Below are 20,084 nucleotides of genomic sequence, written 5' to 3'. Positions count from 1 at the left end.
CTTTCAGCTGCTCCAGCGACATGGATTAATAGTGAATTTTAAACTTGACTCTGTATAGTATTTCATTGATTCTAAGACTAACATTTTCATATTTAATGTCTCTGACATTGGGCTGTGTAATACAGTTATAATTAGAAAAATTTTTAGTGGTTCATCAAGTAATGATGTCTTTTAAGTCGATGATGTCTTAGATTCTTTGAAATATAATAATATGCAGTGTGTAAATATCCTCTCTCTAAAATGGTTGTTTGAACTGAAGCAGTAAAAATCAACAAGGAATTAGGAAACTGTCACCAGCTGAGGAATGTAGATTCCTGAGAACTTTGTAGCTCTGCTCTTTGATTTCTTGGCATGGTTTTTTTCACCCTAAATTTTCTTTTGTTTTCAGAGAATGGTTCTTTCTTTTGTCACACGAGGTGTTGAACCCCATGTATTGCCTGTTTGAATATGCAGGAAAGGATAACTACTGCCTGCAGATTAATCCTGCTTCTTACATCAATCCAGATCACCTGAAATATTTTCGTTTTATTGGCAGGTTTATTGCCATGGTAAGTACAGATAGAGAACTGTGCTTACTTTGCTAATTCAACAATACTAAAGCATTATTTCTTTAACTCTCTCATTTGGAATTTTCTCATCACTAAGACATTTTTTAAGATTAGTTTGTTACATTTGCCCTTTTCCCAAAAATGTGCCCTAATAGATGACAAGGGAGCTTTAAGTGAAGAATTAGTCTAACGTTCTATTACAAAATTATCATAAATGGTATTATTTTCTTCTTATATAGGCTTTGTTCCATGGGAAATTCATAGACACAGGTTTTTCTTTGCCATTCTATAAGCGTATATTGAACAAACCAGTTGGACTCAAGGATTTAGAATCTATTGATCCAGAATTTTACAATTCTCTCATCTGGGTTAAGTAAGTTTGTTTCCATTTAATTTATCAAAATAGAGTCTATATGCTTTCATTATGGTGCTGATAACTTACCTCAACTGAAAGCTTGTAATTGGTTTATTGAATTTAAATAATCTGTATTAGACTTGTCTCATTATTCAATATGATAAATTTTGCAGAATGTACCCAAGATCTTAGGCAAAAATGTGATGATTTAGAGCATAATCTTTCCAGTTTTCTTATTATTTTGATGGTATAGTTTTATAGTGATTATTGAAGAACACAATCCTTTACTTAAATACTTTTTATATGATTGAATTTGTATAACAAATAATGTTAATTTCATTTGTGCAGAGAAAACAATATTGAGGAATGTGGTTTGGAAATGTACTTCTCTGTCGATAAAGAAATTTTAGGTGAAATCAAGAGTCATGATTTGAAACCTAATGGTGGCAATATTCTTGTGACAGAAGAAAATAAAGAGGAATATATCAGGTGAGAGAGAATGTTCCTTTTGATATAATGTAGCCTTTCTGTTGGGCTACAGCACATTGATAATTGCCTAGTGGTACTAGTGGACAGTATTTCAAAAAATATTGTTGGCCTTTTTACTAATCATTAAGAGAACTGATCATGTATAATTAAGGACATGATTGATCACTTTCTACCTTACGAGTATGTTGAGAGAGGAATAAGAAAAGTGCTGTAGTAAGTCAAAGGAGGGAGACATCATTTCATCTGGTTGTAACCATGGAGGTTGGGGAACCTTGAAGGTTGGGGAAGATTGAGTTGTGCAGAAATTAGAACAAGTTAAGAACAGAGATATGAAGGCTGGAAAGCACAAGTCACAAATAGTAAAAAGGGAAGCATGACGTGTGGTGGTGCTGTCAGGCAGCTCAGAGTTGATATCCCATTCTGCCATATCCTGCATTTCAGAGGCCAAGGAAAATAAGGAATCTTTAAAAGATGTGGAGGCTAATAAATTTAATAACCCTTAAGACAACAGTTAGAACTACATCCACGTGGTAGATACAGAAGCCAGATTACAAGAAATTAAGGACCAAATTCAGTAGACAATCAATCTAAATTTCTCTTTTAACAAGTCTAGCAGCAAAATAATGAGAGAACAGATTCTTATGGAGGCAGCAGAGTAGAGAGACTATCCTGCACGTTAACTCAAACTGAACTTTACACAGAATTAATCTAATGGATACTGATAGGTTTTATACCCACTTTCTTGGTATATTTTCAGTTTAGCCACAATTTTTAATATTTATAAAGTGATAGAAAAAAATTTTGGTCATATAGAACTTTTACTTTTTCTCCAAAAGTGGGAGTTTTAAGGGTAGAAATAGTGCTAGATCTCTTTTAAATACCGGTTCTATAACCACTATGCTATCTAACACCAAGTCATTGAAAATAATCTCCAGTTTATATGCAGATATGTTTGTGGGGAATATTGTAAGATCAGATAAAATTTATAAGTAAAATAATTTATTATGTATCCTCTTATGCTTTGCATTCATTCATACTTTAGTCTCAAGGGTCATTAGTTTATCCACATATTCTCAACACCAGTTATGTCACATCAGGATTAGTTTTGACCTATCTGCTGCTTCTTGAGTGCCAGCTTCTGTCTCTTGCTTGCTTTTCTACTTTTTAAATATTAACATATTCACTCCAGCCTTCTGTGATTAGTATTTGCATAACAGATCTTCCTCTCTCCTTTACTTTTCAGTCCTGTCTGTGTCTGTGTTTAAAGTGTGTTTCTCGGGATGCCTGGGTAGCTCAGTCAGTTAAGAATCCAGCTTCAGCTCAGGTCATGGTCTCACAGTTTGTGAGTTCAAGCACCACATCAGGCTCTGCGCTGACCGTGTGGAGCCTGCTTGAGATTCTCTCTCTCTCTCTCTCTCTCTCTCCTTCTCTCTCTGTCCCTCCCCCACTCATGCTTTCTATCAAAATAAATAAGGGGCGCCTGGGTGGCTTGGTCGGTTAAGCGTCCGACTTCGGCTCAGGTCATGATCTCACGGTCTGTGAGTTCGAGCCCCGCGTCGGGCTCTGTGCTGACAGCTCAGAGCCTGGAGCCTGCTTCCGATTCTGTGTCTCCCTCTCTCTCTGACCCTCCCCCATTCATGCTCTGTCTCTCTCTGTCTCAAAAATAAATAAACGTTAAAAAAAATAAATAAATAAAAATAAATAAATAATAAACTTAAAAAAATAAAGTATTTCTTACAAGCAGCATATTCTTGGGTCTTAACTATTGTTATCCAGTCTGATAATCTTTGCTTTTTAAATGCAGTGTTTAGTGTATTTACATTTAATATGATTACTGATATGGTTGGACTTAAGTCTGTCACCTTGCTATATGTTTCTTATTTATCCTAATTTCCTTTGTTCCTCCTTTCCTGCCTTTAATAGAGTAAATTTTAGGTTTTATAATCTGTTCTGTTGGATTTTTTTTTTTTAAGCTATCCCTCTTTAATTTTTTTAGTGACTGCTCTGATTATAATCTATATCCTGAATTTCTCACTTAAGACTATATAACTTATGATTGATATTATATTACTACTTGTATAATGTAAAAGGCTTATAATAGTGTAATTTTAGTTATCTCTAGCCGTTTGTGCAATTGTTGTCATATTTCTTACCTTACAAACCACATAATACTTTATTACCTCTTGCTTTAAGCAATTACTCGATTTTTTTTAGTTTTTATTTAAATTCCAGTTAGTTAACATACAATGTAATATTATAGTTTAGTGATTCACCACTTCCATACAACACCCAATGTTTCTCACAAGTGTACTCCTTAATATCCATCACTTGTTTCACCCATTCCCACACCCAGCTCCCCTCTGGTAACCATCAATTTGTTCTCTGTAGTTAAGAGTCTATTTCTTGGTTTGCCTCTCTTTTTCCCCTCCATGGTTTGTTTTTTTTTTTTTTAAGTCCACATATGAGTGAAACCATGTAGGTATTTTGTCTTTCTCTGACTTATTTCACTTAGCATTATATACTCTCTTAGTTCCACCTACATCATTGCACAATTACTAGATTTTTTTTTTAATGTTATTTATTTATTTTGAGAGAGAGAGTATGAGCAGGGGAGGGTTACAGAGAGAGGAGAGAGAGAATCCCAAGCAGGCTCTGTTCATTGTCAGCGTAGAGCCCAATGTGGGGCTTGATCCTACAAACTGCAAGATCATGACCTGAGATGAAGTCTGTTTAACCAACTGAGCTACCCAGGTACCCCCAATTACTAGATTTTTTTAAGAAATTAAGAAAAAGTAGTCTTTTACATTACTCACATTATCATTTCTGGTTGTCTTCATTTCTTCCCACAGATCTATTTTTCCATCTGGGATCAGTTGTAAAAACTTTCTGTATAATTTTTCTCTGTGCAATCGCTGGCAATAAATTCTTTCAGCTTTTATCTGAAGGCATCTTTATACCACCTTCAGTTTTAAAGGATATTTTCATCAGATTTAGAATTCTAAGTTTATAGGAGTTTTTTTTCCCTCATTTTTAGCACCTTCTTTCAATAATGTCATTCTGTTATTTCTATTATTTTTGATATGTGAGCCATTGGGGGTTTTTTTTTTATGTTTTTTTCTGAATGTCTGTTTTCTATGGTTTTTCAAAGCATTTCTCTTTAATTTTGCTTTTTTGCATTTGACTCTGCTGTACCTAATTATGATTGCTTTTATATTTATCCTACTTGGCATTTGCTGAGCTTCCTGTATCTGTGATTGATGCCATTTAGGCCATTTTGGAAAATTCAGGGACTTGATCTTTATGGATGTTCCTTTTGCTTCATTCCTTCTCTACACACTTCAGACTTCACTTAGATGCATGTTTAACCTTTGATACCATCCCATGGTTCTCAGATACTCTATATTTTTTATCTTTTTTTCTGCCCTTTTAGTTTGCACCATTTTGATTGACCTACTTTTGAATTCACTGCTCGTAAGTCCATTCAATAAAATTTTCGTTACAGACAGATATTTTGTAATTTTCCTTTGGTTCTTTTAAGAGTTTCTTTGATGAGAATCCCCATCTCTTTACCCATTTTGTCCATCTTACCCTATAAATTTTTTAATACATATTTTAATAGCCTTTTAAAAGTCTCTGGTGGGGCACCTGGATGGCTCAGTTGGTTGAGCGTCCGATTCTTGATTTTGGCTCAGGCCATCATCATCCCATGGTCATTGGATAGATCCCTGCATCAGGCTCCCCAATGAGCATGGAGCCTGCTTGGGATTCTCTCTCTCTCCCTCTGCCTCTCCCTTGCTCAACTCTCAAAAAACAAAAAGAAAAAAGTCTCTGCTAACTTCAACATTAGGCTGTCTGTGGGCCTAATTCTATAAACTTTTTTCTTTTATTATTCACATTTTCCTGCTTCTTTGCAGGCTTTTTTTTTTTTTTTTTTTTTTTTTTAATTGTGGATGATACATGGTAGACTCTGGATTCTTTTTTCTTCCTCTGAAGAATATTGACTGTTTTGACAGGCAGTTAAATGAAGGACAGATCACATTGATCCTTTGGAAGCTTGCTAGAGCTGGTCTATTTCCATTTTCCCTTTATTCCTAAAACATGGTCCTTACTTCTTACAAGGAAAAGCCTAAAGTGTTTACCATGTAACTTTGTGAGATGTAAACTCTAACATTCTATCTCTCTGGTACTATGTAACTGCTGAAATTTCTGCTTGGGTCTTTGGCTTTTCGGTTTTTGCTTTGCACAGGGTTCCTTGGAGTCTCATCATGCTACACATGTGTATTTAACAATCAGCTAAGGATTTGAAGTAAATTCCTGTGCAGATTTGGATGGGAGTGCCTTCTCTTTGTGTTCTTTCTTTCTGGGATTTTTACGTAACTGTTGACAGCTTGAAGCTCCCATCCTCAGGTTTCCTCAGCCCAATAAGACTGTTGCCTTTTATTTGAGCTTCATTCTCTTGTGCTCCAGGTAAACTGGGAAGTGCCCTCAGGAGAAAAGCCTATTCATAATGCAAATCCTTCAAGAATCTAATCCCCAGCAATTTTTGCCTGCCTTTGATTTCTCTCTGATGCTTTCAAATAGTTGTTCTATTATAATATGCCCAGAGTTTATCATTATAATCACCAGGCACATTAATCCACTACAGCCTATACTGCCATTTCCCAAAATTTCAGAGGCTTCACAGTAAACTTTAGGACTTTAGTTATCATAAGTTATCATCAAGTGATCAAATGCCTAAAATACCCATATTTGTTTGCTCATTAAAATTGTTAAAAAAGGGGGCACCTGGGTGGCTCAGTTGGTTAAGCATCCAACTTTGGCTCAGGTCATGATCTGGTTCATGGGCTCAAGCCCCGTGTCAGGCTCTGCTGACAGCTCAGGGCCTGGAGCCTGCTTCAGAATGTCTCCCTCTCTCTCTGCCCCTCCCTCGCTTGCATTCTCTCTCTCTCTCCCTCTCCCTCCCTCTCTCTCTCTCTCAAAAATAAATGTTAAAAAAAATTTTTTTTAAGTAAGTTGAAATCTAGAGTATCTACTAGAGAATTTTCATTAAAAAGTATTTTCATTGAAAAAAATTGCAAAGGGAAAACCTCTAAAAGAAGCTTAAGAGATGTTTGCAATGTATGAACCCTTTTTAGATTTTGATTGAAGCAGTATGTTAAAAAAAAAAAAAACTGAGTCAATCAGAATTTGAGCACCGAATACTTGGCTATAAAAGAATTACTATTCACTTTTTTGTATGATAATAGAATTGTAGTTATTTTCAAAAAGAGACTTATAGAGATACGTGCTGAATTATTTGTGTTTAAAATGAAAGTATAGGATATCTAGGGTATGGGTAGGGGCATGATGAAATAATATTGGTGGTGTGTTGAAGCTGGGATATAGGGTTCATTATATCCTACTTTTATAAATATTTGAAATTTTTCATAATAAAGTTTATAAAAACTATTTTTACACTCGGAATTCAAAGGTAAAATCTAAACTTCCTGATAGCTCTTTTAATATTTATTCACCAGAATGGTAGCTGAATGGAGGTTGTCTCGAGGTGTTGAAGAACAGACACAAGCTTTCTTTGAGGGCTTTAATGAAATTCTTCCCCAGCAGTATTTGCAATACTTTGATGCAAAGGAATTAGAGGTAATGAGTTTTTCTTATTTCCTCTGCAGCATGCTGGTAAATAATGCCTTCAGGTGTCTGCTTTCAGCTCACTTTCTCATCTTTGTGTTAGAAGTAGTATTTTTTATGCTGGCAGGATGTTTTGAACCTCGCTGGTGGTTAAAAAAGTCCATAATTTATCCAAGTATATGAAAGTGTTACCCCCAAGAAAAGTATTGCTATCAAAACCTCTCTACAGTGAGTGACTAATTTACCAGAGTATGTATATATATAACACCATCTGTGGAAACTTAACCTTCATAAGCAATGTCAACAGCATTCCTGATGCACAGGTTATAAGCTAAAGCTTCCTGATTAATTTTTTGAGAGTTGCTGAATAGTAGTCTTTTCTTCTATATATCAAGAATTTTTATATAGGTTTGTACAGTTACCTAAAGAAATCTTTTTTTTTTTTTTTTTTTTTTTAATCTCCAAAGGTCCTTTTATGTGGAATGCAAGAGATTGATTTGAATGACTGGCAAAGACATGCCATCTACCGTCATTACACTAGGACAAGCAAACAAATCATGTGGTTTTGGCAGGTTTGTCTCAGTCTATTTCTGTTGGCAGACACATTATAATTTTTTAGAAATTGCTTACCACGTATGGAAAAAGTCACAAAACAAAATGTCTTACTGTATTCAGGCCCTCATTCCATCCTATGCATTATAGTAAATGAATATATTACATAATAGCCAAATTATGGAAGCAGCCCAAGTGTCCACTGATAGATGAATGGATAAAGAAAAAATTTGTGTGTGTATGTGTATGTGCATATATATGTGGAATATTACTCAGCCATGAAAAGAATGAAATCTTAAAAAAATGAAATCTTGCCGTTTGCAACAACATGGATGGATCTAGAGGGTGTAATACTAAGTGAAATAAGTCGTTCTGAGAAAGACAAATACCATATAATTTCACTCATGGAATTTAAGAAACAAATGGACAAAGAAAAAGATAACCCCAAAAACAGACTCTTAACTAGAGAAAACAAACTGATGGGTACCAGAGGGGAGATGGATGGGATATGAGTGAAAGAAGTGAAGGGGTTTAAGTATACACTTATCGTGATGAGTACTGAGTAATGTATAGAATTGAATCACATATTGTACACCTGAAACTAATATAACACTGTATGTTGATTATACTGGAATTAAAATTAAAAAAAAAAAAAAAAGATTACAACAGCATTTTTAAAAGACTATTTCTGAGTAAGCAACACACACTTTGCACCTTTGCCCAGAGTATAAGACCTCTCTGTATGATGGTTCCCCTGCATTTGATCTAAATGCTTTTGGAATGTTCTAGAACAGCCTAAAGTATGATTTTCATCATTCATACCTTATTAAGAATTATATAATTCAGAAGGCAAAACTTAAGAGGGTGAACTGGTTTGGAATCGTAATGGTGTCTTCAAAAAATGTCTGCTATAAGGACATGAGAAGATGCTCAAATCACTAATCATTAGGGAAGTGCAAGTCAAAAGCATAATGAAGTACCATTTCATATCCATTACTAGCATGGCTATTATCAGAAAATAGAAAATAATCATCCTTGTTGAGGATGTTGAGAGATTGGAACTCTTACATATTGCTGATGGGAATGTAAAATGGTGCTCCACTTTGGAAAACATTTTAATGGCTCTTTGAAAAGTTAAACATAGAAATTAACATGACTGGCAGTTCTCCTAGGTATACCCAAAGAAGTGAAAGCAAGGACTCAAATACTTATATACCTATGGCCACAACAGCATTATTCACAATGGCCAAAAGGTGAAAGCAACTTGTGTCCATCAACAGATGAATGGATAAACAAAATGTGATATACATATACAATGGAATGTTATCCAGTCTTAAAGAAAAAGGAAATTCTGGCAGGTTACAACAGAGTGACCCTTAAGGATATAATGCTGAGTGAAATAAGCCAATCACAAAAGGACAAATACTGTATGATTCCAAGATTCCATTTATATGAGGTATCTAAAATAGGCAAATTCATAGAGATACAAAGTAGAATAGAGGTTAACAGAGGCTGTTGGGGTTGGGCAGAATGAGGAGGTAACAGTTTTTGTTTAGGATGATAAAGTTCTAGAAATTGTGGGAGTGGTTACACAACAGTGTGAACATACTTAATGCCATTGAATTCTTGCTTAAAATGATAAATTTTGTGTTATATATACTTTACCACATTAAAAAAAATGCCTCAGGGGCACCTGGGTGGCTCAGTCAGTTAAGCATCCGACTTCGGCTCAGGTCATGATCTAACGGTTTGTGAGTTCAAGCCCTGCGTTGGGCTCTGTGCTGACAGCTCAGAGCCTGGAGCCTGCTTCAGATTCTGTATCTCCTTCTGTCTGCCCCTCCGCCACTTGCACTCTGTCTCTCGCATTGTCTTAAAAATAAGTAAGCGCTAAAAAAAAAATTTTTTTTAAATGCCTCTTACTTATGTAAAGAAATTCCTAAGAAACTCAAATGAACCAAACTTCTATAGCAAATAGGATTAGAATTTTAAAATATTTGACAAAAAAAATATCTACAAAAAAAATAATTTGGCTGGACCAAAATACTTGTGCTACAGGCTAGAAAGCATCCTCCAGAAACCTAATGTTTTGAGTCAGAATTGCAGGAGTTGAAAGGCACCTGATTGTGGCAGTGTATAGCTGCACCAAAACCTAGAGAACATTGAGAGAGAGAGGTTATTGGGAAATATCTGGGTCAGAATTCTATGAACTTGATTTCATTTGTTCATAAAACCAAAAAGCTCATACTGACTCAGGCTCTGTGTCCTATGTAACCACATGAATATCCTATAGGACAGATCTGTGGGGAAAAAGAACGGGCTGCTCTGGAAGAGCTAATCTTGAGACTTCATGAGTAGGGAACTCTTAGACCCAGGGCACCTTTCTTTTTCCTATCTCCTTAAAAGGATGTGGTCCTAAGATTTATATAGGGGAAAGTTGATAGGGCTTTGACAAACATGGACACGGTAGTGGGTATAGTCATTATCTAGTGCATCTAACACTGGGAGTTCATTTGAAATGATTGTTTTTCATTCTTGTGTATGCTAAATGTAACATAAGACCTATATATCTCTTTACATGTGTGTTTTTTGAAACAGTTTGTTAAAGAAATTGATAATGAGAAGAGAATGAGACTTCTGCAGTTTGTTACTGGAACTTGTCGATTGCCAGTTGGAGGATTTGCTGACCTCATGGGTATGTGAGACAGGATCACTTTTCCTATACAGAAAATTGTTTATCACACTGCTGTTACATTCAGATCAGTGTGGATAGCTCAGGAATAACAAAGAAAAGAATAGCCCTTTTCCTAACTAGTCATAGTTAACCTGTATTTGTGTAAACTTTTAAATCACTTTGTAATCCTTACCTTTAGAAGTTTTTTATCTTAAGACTAGATCCCACATTTTAACTTCATAGAATAGTGATCTTACTGATCTTCTATATGTAAATCTGTTTGGTCATTCAGTCATTTGGCAAACATTTTAGTGTCTCCTATGAGCCTGGCACTGTTGGTTGTACTATACTATATTTTAATGATGTGTTTAACATTCTTCTCTATTATACCTGGAGCTCCATGAGATACAGAGCTCTATCTTTTTATTTCTGGTGTCTTGCATAGTGCTTGTCACATAGTAGTTACTGATCAAAATGTATGTTGTTTGGAAATGAATGACCATGGAAATACTTTTGTGACTGATAATAACTTAAGTAAATTCAAATCTTTAACACCAGCATAATGCCACGTACCATAGGAGAAAAGAAGTTGTGATCCCTAAGCCTGCTTCAGCTGAAGCAGAGAGTCAGAATTGAAGAACTAAGTAGGCAGCGTTGGATACAGTTACTTTAAAAGCTAGACCAGAAGAATTTGGACATTATTCTGAGGGTATTGAAAGCTATGAAACTTTTTTTTTTTTTTTAATTTTTTTTTCAACGTTTTTTTTTTGTTTTGTTTTTGTTTTTTTAAATTTATTTTTGGGACCGAGAGAGACAGAGCATGAACGGGGGAGGGGCAGAGAGAGAGGGAGACACAGAATCGGAAACAGGCTCCAGGCTCCGAGCCATCAGCCCAGAGCCTGACGCGGGGCTCGAACTCACGGACCGCGAGATCGTGACCTGGCTGAAGTCGGACGCTTAACCGACTGCGCCACCCAGGCGCCCCGCTATGAAACTTTTTGAAGAGCAGAAAACTTGCTGAAGCTGCATATTATGAAAATTTGATAGCAAGGTATACCATGCATAGGAAGAAAATATTGGAGCAATGGTGAGAACCTGATCTTAGGAGATGGAAATAGAGATGGAAAAGAAGGGATAAATGCTAGAGAGGTTCCAAAGTTAGAAAAGGACTTGAACAGAAGATGAGCTAATAAAGGAAGAATGTCCAGGATAAAACCATGTTTTGAAAAATGAAGAAATAGAGTTGTGAAGTGTAAAGAACATGGTTTAGAGGTATTGAGGGAGGATAATGATTGGCTTAGAACCTCTTGAGTTCAAAGCAACTGCCAGACAACCAAGTGGAAAACCAGGGAGCAGAGGGGCAGTTTAACAGGTGTTGCTCATATGAGTTTAGAGGTAAGAGTAGAGAAGGAAAGTAGAGTCATGGGAGCAGTGATGCTTGAAGCTATTAGAATAAGTTGGTTTATGCAGAAATCGAATTCAGAGATGCTTAGAAACACCTGTGTTTAGGGATGAGCTAGAAATAGCCTAGAGGCAAACTTAAAGGCAAGTCCAGAGAGTGAAGAGGAGAAAGAAATATTCTGGTTTCTCAGAAGCAATATGGAAGAAGGTTTTTAATCCAGTGCTAGCAAGGTCTCAGAGAAGGATTATTACTAAGTAAGTTTTTGGAGAGGGGCACCTTTGAGAATGGTCTCTAGATTGAAAAAGAAAAACCATGTTGGTGGTTGGGGAAGTAAGGTAATGACCAAAATAAGGAGAAAATTGGTACCAGTTTCAGTGTAAGCTAGATTTAATCATTAAAGAGATGAGAACTAGGTCTGCTCTTAGAAGTAATATTTGGAGTTAGGTGGAGCTGTTTAAAACAACATAGGAGGATACCTGTGGAAGGCAGAGACGAGATTGTGCTTCATACAATTTTAGAGGCCATCTGGTTGAATCTTCCAGTCAGTGTAGGAAGAGAAAGTTGTAAGAGTGAAGTATATAATTTAATGTGATAGTTCTCAACCCTTGCCAGATCTGACATCCCATTTCTACAACAAATATTTATAATCTCCTCTTTAATATTCTGGAATGAAATTGGTAGGTATGAAATAAAAGTGTCTACAACCTCTAAAAAATATACATAAACTTAAGCACCAACTAAAATTTTTAAGAAGTGACTCATAATGAAATAATATTTATTTTGATACATATGTATTTGGGAACAACTGTTAGAAGACACTAATTAGTAAATACTTGTTCCTACTTAAAAAGACTTGGGTTTAAGATAAGATCAGAGAAACCTTTCTGTATAAGAAACACTAGAATATGAAAAAAGAGAACAAGAAATAATTGACTTAAATAAATATGATAAGAAAAAGAGGGAAATAATCTAAATGGAATAAGGATAATAGACCTGCCAAAATAAATTACAGATGATCAAAGTGGAGAAAAATGAGGTAGTGTCTGTGATGAGGTTCCACCACAGGCCAAGGCTCTGATTGATTAAAAAGTCCTCAGAGATCATACTATTTGAAAGTAGAAATGGGTTGAAAATAGGAACATAGGTACAAGAGTCCACATAGAACTTGTTTGGTTTAGGGACAGTGTTAGAAGAAGATTGAAAACAACAGGCAACCCAAAATAATTTCAGTGTATATAATGTATACAACTTGATGTCTTAACATTCCATAAAGTTTTAGAAACTTTCAGGATGATATGACATATTTGTAAAATAGCCTTTATTAGTGAAATTCACTAAAATTCCTTCATTTCCTATTTCTCTGTTTTAATTTTTGACTCTGTGTCTATTGAATGTAATCTGGACTCTTCTGTTAAGTATTAATTAGTACTATTAAAACGTTCCATCTTTGTGGTTAGAAATGCTGTAGTATATCGAAAAGAGAAGGTTTAGAGTAAATTAACATAATTTTGAGGTTAATTATTGAATAATTTTAACTAGCCTTTTGCACAATAACCATTTCTTATCTTTACTAGGCTTTTAGCATAACTGTGCAAACACTTTGATACTATAAATCAAAAGTACTGCCAATTCATATATGTACTGGGTTTAGTTGAGTGGGTCATAAGAAAATTCATTGAGTATGACTGTCTCACACATTATAGAACATTTATTTTGCCTGGCACCCTATAATTAAAGAAGTCGAGTAGCACCACTAATCATTGTGACTACAAATGATTATTTCTAGGGCTTGGTAGTGACCTTTTAGAAAACCAGCGCTTATAAGGTCCCCATTCACTCTGTCTACAACAAAAGATAAATGAGAGGCAAGAACTGAGTGTAAGTTTGTAAGGGTATGTTCTATAGGACCTATAAGCACAAGCATTGTTAATACTGAATTAACTAGGTTGTTTACATTTTATAAAGTTTTAACAATTTAATGTTTAAACCAAGTTTTATTGTGTAAGACAGTGGATTGTAGTTTCCCTGTTGTGTTTAAAGCTAAAATTGAGCTTTTTAGGTGTTCTGTTATTATTTATAGCATTCTATTATTCTGGCAAAAGAAAGCTAGATAAAATTGCAATTTCTTTTAAAAAAAAACTGCATTTTCTTCTCTTGGGCATACATTGACAAATTGGTTCTCAAACATTAGCACTCATCAGAATCATCTGGAAGCTTGTTCAGACACACACTGCTGAGCCTTATCCCAAAGTTTCTGATTCCATTTAGTAGGCTTTGGGTGGGGCCTATGGATTTGTGGTTCTAATAACTTCCCTGGTGATGCTGATGCTGCTGAACGGAGAAGGTCACAATTTGAACCACTTGAGTATCAGACTGTTGATTTCACTGTTTTAGGGAGCAATGGACCACAGAAATTCTGCATTGAAAAAGTTGGGAAAGAAAACTGGTTACCCAGAAGTCATACCTGGTAAGTAAAATCAGAAAGAGTTGAAAAAATAGCCTTTTCCCAGTTACCTTGTAGATATTAAAGCCTCTTGGAAATTGGAAATGAAATATTTTCCCCATGGTGTTGAGTTATTTTTAACAGCTTTATCAAGGTATAATTTATATACCATAAAACTACTAAAGATTATAAGGTTATTCATTTAAACTCAGTGATATTTAGTAGATTTACAGAGTAGTAACAGTTAACCAGTTTTAAGTTATTTGTCACTCCAAAATGATCCCTTATGCCCACTTGCAGTCAGTCCCATTTCCCACCCCTGAATTTTGTTTGTTTGTTTGTTTGTTTATTTTTGAGAGAGAAACAGGGCTCGAGCAGGGGAGGGGCAGAGAGAGAGAGAGAGAGAGAGACACACACAGAATCTGAAGCAGGCTCCAGGCTCTGAGCTGTCAGCACAGACCCTGAAGTACTTGGCCATGTGTTGTACGTATACTTGTTACTCTGTCCCTCTACCCTGAAGAGTAAATATTGTTATTCCCAAGTTATCAAAGAAGAATCCAAAATTCAGAAAGGTAAAAGCACTTGTTCAAAGCCCAATGACAGAGCTGGGATTTGAACCCAGTTTTGCTTTACTTTAAAACCAGTGGTGTTATATGCTATACTGGTCATATGATTCTTTATATATTTCCTTTTCTCAAGCTAACAATTCTTACTTTTAGTTTTAACCGCCTGGACCTGCCACCCTACAAGAGCTATGAGCAACTGAAGGAAAAGCTGTTATTTGCCATTGAAGAAACAGAAGGATTTGGACAAGAGTAACTTCCAAGAACTTGTGCCACCAAAGGACAAGAACTTATTTACAATGTTTGTCCTTTTCCTTCTCTGCTTGTTGCACATCTTGTTGTAAAATTGGGCTGTGACTGTTTAGAGAGTTATTTGAGTATAAGTAAGTTAATGTTATCATGAGATTTATCTCCCAGTGATTCTGGATTTCTACTCCATGTTTCCAGAAATCAGATTGCAAATGACTAGTCGAACCTTACTTAACATGAGATTTAACAGCAATGAAATCTGCCTTGTCTTATTCCACTAGATTGTTACTTTAACAACAGTTTTGTATACATGTGTCAAAAGTCTCGCTTGGGAGTAGATTTTTTCTTTTAGAGACTTCTGCAGATATGCAGGGAAGTCCCTTGGTAAATGAAATATGTAAGATCTTCCTATTAAGCCTCTTGGTAAGAGGTATTGGTTAAAAGTGCAAACTTAACCCAGCTTCTGGGGATGTGAGCAAACTTCTGGCTTGTGCTCTCCCTCTCATTTCAGCCTGGCCTGACTGTTTTTTCTTCCCAGAGCATGAATCCATGCATCATTTTGCTGTTATCCCTGGAAAGTGATGCAAAACTCTTGCATCTCTCTACAAAGTAGTTTTGTTAATTTGAATTCAGGGAGAAGTTGGTCCCAGCCTGCAAATGTCCATATAACTCTCTTCATTTGGAAGTTTGATTGTTTTAATCGCCTTGCAAATACTAAACTTTATAAAAAATATTAACACTGTGCTTCCTTCACGGTGGTAGCTAAATTCATCAAAGGCCATCATTGGCAATTTTTGTATGTTATTATATATAAATTCCATCTATAATTTTATCATAATCCAACAACTTCAGTTTATTAGTTATTGCTAGGGAGTTCAAGTTGTAACTAGAGTACTTTCCAGTCCAAAGAGGGAGGTCAGTGAAACATCCTCTACATTACATTTACATAGGGAGGGAGAGCTGTGGTACTGGCTAAAAAGATGGGAGTAGTACATTTAATAGCAATACATTTCTAGTAATCACAGAAATGTATTCTGTGTGTGGATTAAAAGTCTTCAAATTTAATCATTTCTCTGACACCTTGGAGTAATCTTTTCCATTCTTTACATTGTCCTGAGTTGGATATCCTCTTCACTCATAAAGTTTTAACAGGTTTTTCCTTGTTTTCCCATGACTATTTAATTTCAGACTGCTCCATTAGTATCTGATTAAATGCACTTTGAATGTCTCTGTAGTTAATTCTTTTAACTTGGCCTAGCTTAGACTCTGTCAGGGTGGCTGCTGTCAGAGGTTTGACTTTATGGACAGTGGGATGAAGCCTCAGCCAGCTGAGTGCCTATCACACACAGCTGAACCCTGAGGACAGCCTCATATAATTCATGAAACAGGGCTTTGGTAGGTTTTGGTAGCATAGCAGGAACAAGTAGTACTGAGCCAAAAATAAGCAGAGAGTAGCAAACCCCTGGTCCATATGGAAAGAAAATGGTTTTTTCTTTGTCCCTAACTATTTGTCCTTTCACATCCTGGAAGCAACAAAAACATTTTAAAACTTGTGTATCTGTACTCTAAAACACTGCCATCATAAAGCAGACCTAAGTGAGTAAAAGGGTTGCCTCATCTAGAAATTGTTAGTGTAAAGGTGGGGGAAATTAGGTTCTCCCCAACCCTATCTTTGTTTTTTTATTCCATATACTCCAGGAAATGTATGATCTCTAAAAGCCCTGGTTTCCAAAGTAGGGACTCTGCCTTTTTGTTGGTAGGGGGGAAAATGCTATTGCTTTGTCTTACAGAGCGAATGTCTGCCAACTATCCATTCATTATATAAATCTGAACTTTGGTAATATATGGCTGTGGAGATTAAGCCTTCTATAAAGACTTACTATTGAGGCGAATTCTCATTAAAATGTAGTTATCTACAATATTTACTAGAGATTTATAAGATTAAATTAAATAATGTAAGAAAGTAGACTTGTTTTTGTTCTACGTAATGCTTGATGATTCATTTAGGGACCTAGAAATATTGTGTGAAAATGTATAAATATCACCCAAAAGGCTTTCTGCCCTATATTTTTAAAATACAGAATAGTTATATTTGAAGTAGCCCTGGCCCTAGTTCTATAGGGCTTGGCTATTTAATATTTTTATGGAAGAAACGTTTAGTTCTGGAAAAGGTAAATGCTTGTATATATTTTTGCAGCCTGGGATCTCCCTTACTCCATTTCTTCCTTTAATTTAAGTGGCCACATGTATATGTCTTCCCTGCTGTGTTAGGAAAATGGGGGCTGGATATCCCAAGAATCAGAGGTTATATAAAAATACTACAAATAAGCAGCAGACATAATTTACCTGCCAAATGCTATTTTAAATTTTGGTCCAAACTGAACATTTGGAAATAGATTTATTGTAAGTGTTCAATTAGAGCAATTTCTTAAATCTGAACTAAATTGCTTTTAGAGTCCTTTTTCTTTGTAAGCATTGTAAATGCTAATAAATCCTGGTTTTTGGGGGGTTTTTTTGTTTTTGTTTTTGTTTTTTTTTACTGCATGTTATGTTGAAATAAAAACAAAGTAAAATGAGCAATTGCCTTATTCTTCTGCTCTTTTGGGAGATTGGGGAAGGCAGCATTTCACAGCCTGGGTCAGGAGGGAAGGACCTCACTTGTTTCAGATAGAGTGGTTTAAAACTGATCCAGCAGCTCATAATAATGAATTCCTGCTCTTTTATGAACTTAAATCAGAGTGCAGAAGAATCTAATTTCATAAGACTTACAATAACTCTATTTAAAATTCAGGTACTAATTTTTCATCAAGAGATTGACATACCAATGTCAAATCATTAGAAATTTAAGTGAAAAATGACTCACTTGCTCACAAAGATTGCATCCTAAATGAACTATTTCAGTCAAGCCCACTCTGCCACTTTTTATTTATCTGATTAATAATCTAAAATGTTATCAGGGATGACTCATGGAATTAGACTTCTCTGTTTCTATATCCCTCCTTGTTTTGGCTGTAACTGTATCTGAACTTCTTTAGGTTTATTACTTCTACTTAATATTGTTGGTATCTCCAGCCCCCTTATTTTTTGTTTTTCTTTTAGAGTTATTTACAAAATGATCTGTATATATGCTATGCTTTCATTTACTAAAAACAGAGAATGGCAGCACTGGATTGTATATTACTGTATTGGAGTTCCTTTGTTTTCTTGAACTGTAATTTCAAATACTCAGGTAACTCTACAAATATCACAGGGAGTCAAGTGCTCTTACAAAGGTCCTTCAGGGGGCTGCCTCACTTGCATTTCCTTAAAAGATGTAAGACTGTGTTTATAATTAAACTCTTTTGGTCCTTTGCACACTGCTATGTTAGTCTTGAGTAAGAAGGTTTTCCTCACCTGCAGCAAAAAAAAAAAGCCTTCTTTCTGTGTGAGTTGTATAGATTTCTGCCTCTCTGTCTTTGTAAGTGCACAAGTTGTAGCTGGTCTGTACTGTGGAGTAGGTAGAAAAAAAATGGAAAGACCCACTGAGGTGAGATTGGATTTGTTGCCTATGTTAAAAAGAACCAAGATGAAGACCTCTCCTTTTCTAAAACAAGTAAAGGTGCTCTAAGACAGGACCCAAGCATGGGTGCTGAATAGAAAACCACCAGCTAGTTATCAAGACTGACCTCAATGAGTTATCCTGCTCAATAGATTCAGTAGACTCTTTTCTTATTAGGAAACCAGGTGATCATACTCTCATTTAAAATAGAACCAGTGGCGAGAGGCTAAGCGGAATGGGATTTTAATATTTTTAAGAAATATTTGTTTATTTTGAAAGAGCAGGAGAGGGGCAGAGAGGGAGAGAGAGAATCCCAAGCAGGCTGTGTGCTGTCAGTGCAGAGCCAGATGCAGGGCTTGTACTCATGAACCATAAGATCATGACCTGAGCCAAGATGAAGAGTCAGACGCTTGACTGATTGAGCCACACAGGAGTCCCAGGATTTTTTTTTTTTTTTTTTAAATAATTCTGAACTGGCAGGGACTAGAGGACAGAAACTGCAGGTCCCTTCCAGGTCCTGAGAAGTAGACACTATCCTGTTCATTGTTTCATACAAGCAGCTAGAAAGATCTAGCTTCAGTGTGACTAAGAAAAAGGGAGACCTGTTCCTCCCAGCATGAGGAAATCTTCCATGGGAAGTTAATTGTTCTTAACTTAACCATTTGGCTTACTGGCCCCAATCCCTACAAAGAACATCAAACAAAACTCAGCTGTGGCTGATGGGCTGCTGTTATCTGGACTTTTAAGAAATGTCTCCTAGTGTGTAATTCTAGAACAGAAATTGCTGTCACTCCCAGCCTATTCCAGTTATCAGTGTTTGTAAAGCTCCTTTGTCAGGGGTTGACAAGGAGAGGAGGGTCTTCAGTGGAGACCTCAGAAGGACAATGTTGGTCCCTTACTAACAGATTCCCATTAAGCAAAGCTGCTGTGGGCAAGAGGGTTTCCTCAAGGCACCCTACAGGGCAGGTAGGACCTTGAGAATTTGTGGTTATACCTACAGATCTGAAAACCTCCATACTGTTCCTTTTCATCATTTCTAATTAAGACCTGCTCTTCTATTTGTCTTCCCTATCCTAGCAACCAATACCATACCTACATTCACTTAGTCCCAGGACAACTATCATTTATTACTATGTCCCAAACATTGTTGGATATGCCACATGCAACTGTCATTTTGTCTTCCTGGCCACTCTCAGGGATGATTTCTATTTTACAGATAATAAAATGAAGGCTTAAAGTGATTAACTTGAGGTTATTCAGTGGCAAGAGTGCAAACTGGAAAGGACTGACTCCAAAGCCTGTGTTTACCTAAACGTTTATATCCCATTACTAGTAACGTTAACCTTGATCCTCTGATTAAGATGGTGTCTGCCCAGTTTCCTCACTGTAAAGGCACTATCTGATCCTCTTAACATGCAGACACCCCTGAAAGGAGCACCAAATCCTTCCCCAGTTAAGAGAGGCTACAGTGGAATGAAAAATTGAAATTAGGTTATCTGTGTTGAATTGAGCACCTTCCCCAAGTATGTTACCTTTTACTGGTCAACATGGAATTTCCCAGTGAATACTGGGAAATTTACTAATAGGCCCCCTCCTCTTCCCTTAGGAGGGCCTAAACAATTCGTTCCTTGCGAATAAATTGTTTCCTT

At 36.1% G+C, this 20,084-nt stretch overlaps 1 protein-coding gene across 4 annotated transcripts in view; it reads left to right on the top strand.

Annotated features, from left to right (window-relative positions):
• Positions 1 to 18,251, top strand: part of ITCH (itchy E3 ubiquitin protein ligase) — a 146,523-nt gene extending 128,272 nt beyond the window's left edge. For all 4 annotated transcript variants that reach the window (XM_049649951.1, XM_049649950.1, XM_049649948.1 and 1 more), the window contains 8 exons: positions 389 to 548; positions 788 to 921; positions 1,252 to 1,392; positions 6,909 to 7,029; positions 7,485 to 7,589; positions 10,165 to 10,261; positions 14,037 to 14,109; positions 14,805 to 18,251. In XM_049649951.1, coding sequence (XP_049505908.1) covers positions 389 to 548; positions 788 to 921; positions 1,252 to 1,392; positions 6,909 to 7,029; positions 7,485 to 7,589; positions 10,165 to 10,261; positions 14,037 to 14,109; positions 14,805 to 14,904 — 931 coding nt within the window. In that variant the 3' untranslated portion in view covers positions 14,905 to 18,251. The remainder of the gene's footprint in view (positions 1 to 388; positions 549 to 787; positions 922 to 1,251; positions 1,393 to 6,908; positions 7,030 to 7,484; positions 7,590 to 10,164; positions 10,262 to 14,036; positions 14,110 to 14,804) is intronic.
• The last annotated feature ends 1,833 nt before the right edge of the window (positions 18,252 to 20,084 follow it).

This window comes from Panthera uncia (assembly GCF_023721935.1).
Source record: "Panthera uncia isolate 11264 chromosome A3 unlocalized genomic scaffold, Puncia_PCG_1.0 HiC_scaffold_11, whole genome shotgun sequence".
Classification (NCBI taxonomy): Eukaryota; Metazoa; Chordata; class Mammalia; order Carnivora; family Felidae; genus Panthera; species Panthera uncia.
Note: the sequence above shows the minus strand (reverse complement) of the source record. Positions and strands in the feature narration are given on the sequence as shown.